Source organism: Hippocampus comes, unplaced genomic scaffold (assembly GCF_001891065.2).
Source record: "Hippocampus comes isolate QL1 unplaced genomic scaffold, H_comes_QL1_v1.1 scaffold49, whole genome shotgun sequence".
NCBI lineage: Eukaryota > Metazoa > Chordata > Actinopteri > Syngnathiformes > Syngnathidae > Hippocampus > Hippocampus comes.
The window spans coordinates 674,188-681,756 of record NW_017804830.1 but is presented as its reverse complement, the minus strand read 5'-3'; the positions used below and the strand labels follow the sequence as shown (position 1 = coordinate 681,756).

The window sequence follows — 7,569 nt, the reverse complement described above, 5'->3', positions numbered from 1 at the left end:
GGGGGGGGACGCCCGCTGGCGCTCTCCGATGTCAGCCAAGTCGCCTGAGTCCGTAAAATTAACTCAACACTCACTCGGGCCATTCCGTTTGTTGAGAACATTTCACTTTCAACGACACCTTGGCATGGACTCTTGCACAGTGGCCATATTTTCAAACTTTTTTTTTGTTTCTTGAATCACTTCTGGATGTAATACCGTTTGGATCGAATCATTTTTTGACCCCCCCCTCCCTTATATTTTTTCACAGCACGAGACGAAACCTTTCGACGTAAAATAGTCATGATCCAAATTTCACCCATGACATATTTTCACGCAATACTAATTTTGCACGTTTTAATGTGAAATGTAGCATGTTAAAACGTCATCGTGAACGGATCACATTATTAATGCCAAATGTGAATCACGTGGTCCTGAATGGAGCACGTCGAAATGTATTCACGGGTTAAAACGTGACGCCAAACTTCTATTCCTCACGCCAAAACCTGACACGATACTGAACACGTCACGTTTTAGCACGTGAGAACCTGAATGTCCTCTGGCAAAACTGCACCCGCGTTGGGGGAGTTGGAGAGGCTTTCGAGGGGCGCGGATGCAAACCTTTGACCCGGTGCCCTGTCGGTAGGAGCGTCGATGGCCAGCGCGCTGGGCAAAGGCTTCCTGGCGGTGCGCAAAGCGGGCCACCTTTGCGTGAGCAGCCAACGGCAGGCGTACAGCGACTACACGGGCCGGGAGAAGACCATGGAGGTACGGGACGACGTGATCCGCCCGGGTGAGCCGCCGCCCGAGCACACGCCTCGGAACGAGCGCGGCGGCGGCCGAGCCGTTTCGACCGGCCGCACCTTCGCAAGAGGCTTTGTTTGCCTTGAGAATGTCACGCGGGTTCCCGAGTGTGTTCGCGCTCGAAGCGCCACCGGTGGCCAGGCGGAGATTTCTTTGCCCGCGTGTTTGAACCGACGCGGCGCCTCCGCGTTTTGGTGATCCTCTTCAGCGCGATGCGGGCTATGGCGGCGGGGCGGGGCGGGCCTGGCTCCGTATCTGTAATCGTGCGACTTTTGTTGAGCGTGCGTGTTGCAGGTGTGAGGGTGTTGTTGGTGGACCAGTGGATCGAGACCGGGGGAACCATGAAGGCCGCCATCCAGCTGCTGGAGAGGATGGGCGCCACCGTCGTGGGTGAGCCTCGCATTTGCCGCCTCCGGACGCAAACGACTGCTTCCTTTTTCCCCAACGTGACTTGAATTTAAAGGGTCGCGAGAGCAACGTTGTGAAATCTTTGATTTTCTTCCTTGTCACTTTCTGACTTTAGTATTCTAACAGAGGAACAAAATTCCTTTTCCCATTTGTGTTGTAATATCGGAGGCCCCTCCCTCCCACTTTTCCAAAAATTTGCATCCAGAACATTTTGGGCCTTTTTTTTTCTTGTAATTGTCTGACAACTTTTTCCCATATCACAACAATGATGGGCAACATCGTTGCTTTGTATAGAACATTTTTGTAATTTGATGACAATCCTCACCTTGGAAGTTTTTGCGCAAATGACCTTTTTCCCCCCAAATTCAGACTTGATCATGCTGTTTAGGCACTTTTTTTAAAAAAAAAACGTTGCTTGAGGTCACTTTCTTCTCACGCGATTGGGAAGACCGTCCAGCGCGAGTCAAACGCAATTTTCTCGCCCTTCCCCTGACTCGATGTGTCCAAGTGAGTATTCGGGGCGTGTGTCGCGCAGGTGTGGCCGCTGTGGCCATCGAGAACACGGAAGGAGGCAAGTGGATTCGAGAGCGTTACAAATGCTCGCACTGCATCCCCGAGGAGCTCCAGAGCCAAATCGATGGCAAACATTTGGACTCCTTCAACAGCTTCGGGAAATGAAAAGAGGGCTCGGCGACAAGTCCCAAACATTCCTTTCATTCAAAGAAAACATTTTATTGTGGACTTTGCAAATACGACGGTCATGGCGGCGCCATTTGAAAAGGCGCTCGCTCCCTTTGGAACGCTCGTTGAAGTTCCCAATAAAGTTGGCCTCTTTTTACCGGAAGGCGACAATTGTTTGCTTTCTAGAACGGACGGCGAATCTTGAAAAGCGGATGACAAAAACCACCGTGCCGTTTTCCCCCTTGTCGGTGGCTCATTTGTTTGAAAGAGCAAGTCCCGCGCACGTTTGTTCACGACGCGGGAATGTCTTTGGCACAGTGGCGGCAGTCGGGGGGTCTCTCATGAAAAAAAAAAACATGTTTCACGCCTTTTTGATCACACCGAAGTTGTGATTCGCTCGACAGACATTTGGGCTGACCAATCGATATCGGCTAAGAGAGCGCAGACACATTTTGTTCAACTCCCGATGTGCACGGGGACTCACAAGTGAGGAAAAGCGGTCTTTGGGCCAGGACAACGTCACGCCTGCCCTCTGTGGCGTCCACCGCAGTGACGCGCGTACCTCCCACCCGAGCCCCCCCTCGCGCGCCCGCGAAAGGCGGCGTCACTGACAGCAGGCCGGCTGCTTCCTCTTCTTGGACAGATGGCTGCTGTTGCTCTGGATTCCTGGCGGGCATCGGGCATCGGTCACACGCTGGCTTGTCGCTTGCCCGCCGCGATTTGAGTCTGGATTCGGTCTACTCACTGACGATGTTGCCAATTTGCCTGCTTCCGCTCTTCTCCAGCTCGGCGAGGACGTTGGTTTCGAACGCCAGCGACGCCACCCGGAAGAAGAACTCCTTCACGTTCTCCCCTTTCAAAAGAGGATCGAAGCATTTATTTGATTTGATTTGTCAAGGATCAAGTCTTTTTCAAAACATTTTTTTCCTCCCGAGAAAAAAAAACATCTGACTCGATTATTTTCAAAATGAAAGACGCTTTTGAAAGAAGACATCTTTACTGCTCCATGTACAGCACTTGGTCGACAGCGGTGCTTGTTTGAAAGCGCTCGAGAAAGTGGGAGCCGAGTGAGGACGCTCTTGACGGATATTCAACATTACTCATTCAACGGATGCAGTGCATTTCCGGATTTTTCCGAACGAGCTTCGCGGCACCGAAAGAAGCCACTCACCTGTGAGCGATGACAGGGTCCAATACTCGGCTCGCATCTCCTGCGCCACCTGGAGGGCGTCTCGTTCGATCTGAGAATACTGAGCGGGAGACTGCGAGACAAACGAGGAGATGATCACGTTGCCGATGAAAAGGCCGGCCGATCCGTCGGTGGCGACGTCGTGTCCGGCGAAGGAGGCGCTCATGAAAGAGCGCCAGACTTACGCTCAGGTCTTTCTTGGTGCCAACCAGGAAGAGTTGAACGGCCGTGGGGTCGTTTTCTCTCAGGGCGTCTTCGAGCCACTGCCTGGGGAAAAAAAAAAAAACAAAAGGATCCGACAACTACTCCCTCCGCAGCCTAAGCATTCTACCCGTTTCTCTCCCACGAAAATAACGAACGTCAAACAACCGAGCCTTCCCCGACCCAGATTCTGGCCCTCAACCGAGCCCGGCACTTGGAACGGGTTCAAAGCCAACGCGAGCGGCCCCACCTGCAAAAACAGTCACCGGGTGCGACCTTACCTGCTGTGTTCCAAAGACGCGATGTCGGTAACATCGAACACGATAATCACCACTGCAAGAAAAAGCAACGTGACGGCCGTTAGACGGTTTGAGGAAGTCTTTCCTCGGGCTCGCAACCAACGGGCGCCGCCACCGCACTTGCCGGTGGCAGAAAACAAGTGACTCCTGCCCAGCCCAAGTGAAAGCATTGACGAAAGCTCGCGTTTGAGGGGGCGCCGCCAGACATGCCCCAAAATATGGAGATGATCTTCGCAAACGTGAGATGGAGCCTGCGCTCGGACGGCGAATCGCAGCGATGCGCAGAGCGGCCACCGTCTTGAACCCGGGAGGCCCGCTACGGTCCCGTCCCTCCGCTTTACTCGCTTTATTGATCTCGACTGAGCCAAAGTTTTGCAGACGCGATGTCGGTAACATCGAACACGATAATCACCACTGCAAGAAAAAGCAACGTGACGGCCGTTAGACGGTTTGAGGAAGTCTTTCCTCGGGCTCGCAACCAACGGGCGCCGCCACCGCACTTGCCGGTGGCAGAAAACAAGTGACTCCTGCCCAGCCCAAGTGAAAGCATTGACGAAAGCTCGCGTTTGAGGGGGCGCCGCCAGACATGCCCCAAAATATGGAGATGATCTTCGCAAACGTGAGATGGAGCCTGCGCTCGGACGGCGAATCGCAGCGATGCGCAGAGCGGCCACCGTCTTGAACCCGGGAGGCCCGCTACGGTCCCGTCCCTCCGCTTTACTGATCTCGACTGAGCCTTTGGACGCAAACTTTTGCCAAAATCATAACTCGCATAATTTGAGGTGATTTGTTTTGGTGAAAATGTCAGACATGTGGCCACAATGCAAAAAAAAACAAAAAAAAAAAACAAATCATAAATGCAATGGAAATTTCTCTTAAAATAAAAAAAAAGAGAAATAGAATAGACGTGAATTTCATGCATTTAAGTTTTTCAACTTAGTTCCTTAAAAATAAAAATGTTTATTTTTGTAATTTTTCTTTTTTTTTTTTTGTTTGGGGTGAAGAAACATTTTCAATACACTTTTTTTTTTTTTTTTTTTTTTTTAAGTGTGCTCATGCTCATTCAATTCTCTCTCCAGGCCACTATGAAGTTCATCTTGTCTTCTAATTGGTTGAATTAGGTTTAGGGTTTCTTTTTTTTCCCGGACAATTCTCTTTTTTGTCGGGGGTGGGGGTGAAGAGAAAAACTCTTACCTCGCTGACAGTTAGAGCTGTCACTTTGGCCTTTGTCGGCGCTTACTTGTGACATGTCTTAAAAACGACAGTCCGGGCTCCATCTCATGTTTCGACATAGGACGGCTCTGCTTTGGTGGTAGGATATGCCGCGGCGGTGCCATTGGCGCTAAATGCCACCCGAAGGTCCGCCTTTCAGTCGCGCTCGCTCACCTTGTGCTGCTCTGTAGTACGTGGAAGCGATACACTTGAACCTCTCCTGACCCGCCGTATCCCACCTGAGACGAAAAGCGCAGAGTCGCGGTTGGCCCGTGCGCGGCGGCGATCTACGTCACGCTCGGTCGGAACTTACAGCTGCAGGCTAAAAGGGACGCCGAGCACCTCAAAGCGCTCCATCTCGAAGTCCACGCCGATGGTGGCCTTGTAGTTCTTATCAAAAGCGTCCTTGCAAAACCTGCGCGAGACGTCACACGCCGTTAGCACGCCAGGCACCCGCTTGGCGTGAGCGCCGTAGCGACAACCCCCGCACGCTGGCCGCCCTCGGCTGAGCTCCCGCTGAGCGTATCAATTGACTCGTACTTTAGATCTCAAGGCACCCGACCGCAGGGCGTGACGTGAAATCGTCCTCGGCGTACCTCAACTGCGTTCAGGTGGCTCAATGTCTTTCAGTATTTCAAATGGCTCTTTTCTCTATTCTTTGTCCGCTGTTGGCGAAAGCAACGATTTCATGTGCTCCAATGTTGAAATGTTACCTGTTAATCAGACAGGTTTTGCCCACGGCCAAGTCGCCCACCACGATGACCTTGGCGATTTTAAACCTGCAGAAAAGAGGACAAGAGACATCAAGCCGCGAAGGCCTCCTCCTCCTCTGCACGTCACGTCTTCTTCTCTTTGCGGCCGGGGAACGCACCCGACCGTGCCGGTGCGCTGCTCCTGGCACGCCGCCTTCACTTTGGGGTTGAAGTCGCGCTCGATGTGGAGCGCAGCATCTTCGCGGAAACACTACAGAGAGATGCACAGATTCGGTGAGGGATTTTTCATTTCTTTTTTTTTTTTTAATGCCCTTTACTTTTAAAGCCCTTACGTGTACCGTTCAGGTCAAATTGGAGCCATTTTGACATTCGAGAAGAATAGAAATAGAAAGCCTAATGTCATTCTTTTACCCGGAAGTGTGTTGACTTTTTTGGTAAGAGGGTGAAAGGGGAAAGAGTGTTGGTGATGACATGAGTGTTTTACGTGAGGGAACTGCGGGATGATGCGATCCTTGCGAACGGGTGGTAAGACGCTCATGGTTGGACTTCGCATCGACATCAGGCCTGTTGGGCAGAGATGATTTATTAGAGAGCGGTGCTCCAATGTCGGGTGATTGGGGGTCTTTTTTTTTTTTTTGGCCAAATAACTTTCACTGCTATTCTGCGTGGGCGAGTAGTATAACGTTCTATTTTCTGTCCTGATGTGTGGATGCAGCGTATTTAATCAACTATCTGTTGCGTAAAGAGTTACAATGCTGCTACACAGATGTTTGTTCGTTTGCCTGTCTGTGGTGGTCCACATTGTTTTGTTAGCATGAGGCCAGACGTACTTTGATGAGGCACGGCGAGGTGCTTCTTTCAGACAACGTGAAAAGTGCAGTTGAGTCTGTTGTCATGGTGACACTAACAGACCGGCAGGGCATCCGACCCCTCTCAAACTTTGCCCGGTAGCCTCCTCAAAGTCTCCCTCGAGCAACGCGGCACACGACTTGAATTTTAGCCCGAATGATGTCGAATTGTGTTTGACTGTTTTTCTAAAAATCTGCAACGGGAGCGGGGTGTCGTCAGCCCAGGCTCGTTTTAAGGAATGCTGGGGGAAAGGGTGACTCACGGTGTGCACTTACTTGAAAGGGGGGCGAAAAAACAGCAAAAGGACGTTTTTTTAAATGAAGGAGTAGACAGACAACTTGAATCGGTTTCGCATCTAAATTGTACTCCTATTGCTCGTAAAATGTGAGACTAGTTTACGAAGAGTTGCTCGGTTCTAACTGGACTTTTAAAGCCAACATCACACCGAATGTGCCTTTTGAATTTTTATCACCGAGTATAGCGTAAAAACACACTTATATGAAAGAAACGTCGTAGTTCAATACGTAAGTGGAGGTGAATGGTGAAACGAGCGAAGAAACAGAAAAGAAGCCCTTACCTTAGCAAGAAAAGGAGGAGGTGGTGCTGGTGGTGGTGGTGGTGGTCGCTCTCCTTTTTATCCGTCTTTTTTTTCCCTCCCTTTCAACTCCAAATGTCACTCAATGTGAGGCCGACGCAGTCATGTTTGTGACAGGAGTGATGAATTATGGATTTTAAGCCGAATTGTGGAGAAAAAAAATCTTAGAAAGAAAAAAACTCAGGGGAAAAAGACGCAGCAAAACTAAAACCGCAGAACACAGATGATCCCATTTCTCCTCATCGCAGTGCGACCCCTGCTGGCCGAAAGAACAAACTACCGGATGTGATAGGAAATGAGGAAGACTAACCGGATGTGACGTTAGTTTGTAAATGTTAAGATAAGATTAAGAACACCTTTATTTGTCTCACAATGAAGAAATTCCCAATTAGCAAACATTTGAATTTTTAATGATTTTTTTTTTCTTTTTAATCAGTCATAATTTCAGTAATAACAACCGCTGTGGCCGTGGCGGCTGGTTTGTCTTCGTCCTCCGGTGCGAGGGCGGGGCGCTGACCGGACCGCAGTCAGATTTCGACGTCACGGCGTGTATGTTTTCGCCTGACAATACAATATTATGCGGTGTGGCTCGTCTTCATTAAGTCGACATTGGTGGTATTTTGATTGTACTAAAATGCGACA

The 7,569-nt window shown here is 50.3% G+C and overlaps 2 protein-coding genes across 3 annotated transcripts in view; one reads left to right on the top strand and one right to left on the bottom strand.

Annotated features, from left to right (window-relative positions):
• The window catches only part of LOC109514915 (adenine phosphoribosyltransferase), a 2,915-nt gene extending 963 nt beyond the window's left edge, over positions 1 to 1,952 (top strand). Inside the window, exons 3-5 of the mRNA XM_019868379.1 lie at positions 623 to 769; positions 1,075 to 1,170; positions 1,724 to 1,952. Of these exons, the coding sequence (XP_019723938.1) occupies positions 623 to 769; positions 1,075 to 1,170; positions 1,724 to 1,866 (386 nt within the window). The 3' untranslated portion in view covers positions 1,867 to 1,952. The remainder of the gene's footprint in view (positions 1 to 622; positions 770 to 1,074; positions 1,171 to 1,723) is intronic.
• rab34a (RAB34, member RAS oncogene family a) lies at positions 1,905 to 7,214 on the bottom strand. 2 transcript variants are annotated; one of them, XM_019868367.1, is made up of 12 exons: positions 6,910 to 7,214; positions 5,968 to 6,047; positions 5,642 to 5,733; positions 5,484 to 5,549; positions 5,084 to 5,185; positions 4,945 to 5,009; positions 3,541 to 3,592; positions 3,244 to 3,325; positions 3,041 to 3,131; positions 2,615 to 2,722; positions 2,426 to 2,535; positions 1,905 to 2,394 (listed from the first exon to the last, which is right to left on the bottom strand). In XM_019868367.1, exons 2-11 carry the CDS (start codon positions 6,040 to 6,042, stop codon positions 2,474 to 2,476), a joined length of 795 nt encoding a protein of 264 aa, XP_019723926.1. In that variant the 5' UTR covers positions 6,043 to 6,047; positions 6,910 to 7,214; the 3' UTR covers positions 1,905 to 2,394; positions 2,426 to 2,473. The 2 variants fall into 2 exon arrangements, with proteins under 2 accessions (XP_019723926.1, XP_019723918.1); XM_019868359.1 differs by having other exon boundaries at positions 1,905 to 2,535.
• Between the last annotated feature and the right edge of the window lie 355 nt (positions 7,215 to 7,569).

What these genes read in the sequence shown, in the direction of transcription:
- rab34a (XM_019868359.1), bottom strand. Translation starts at nt 6,042, where the DNA reads ATGTCGATGCGAAGTCCAACCATGAGCGTCTTACCACCCGTTCGCAAG. An exon ending in CAGCGCACCGGCACGGTCGG is followed by an intron (nt 5,550 to 5,641) that starts GTGCGTTCCCCG and finishes TCTTTTCTGCAG; the next exon opens with GTTTAAAATCGCCAAGGTCA. An exon ending in GTCCCTTTTAGCCTGCAGCT is followed by an intron (nt 5,010 to 5,083) that starts GTAAGTTCCGAC and finishes TTTTCGTCTCAG; the next exon opens with GTGGGATACGGCGGGTCAGG.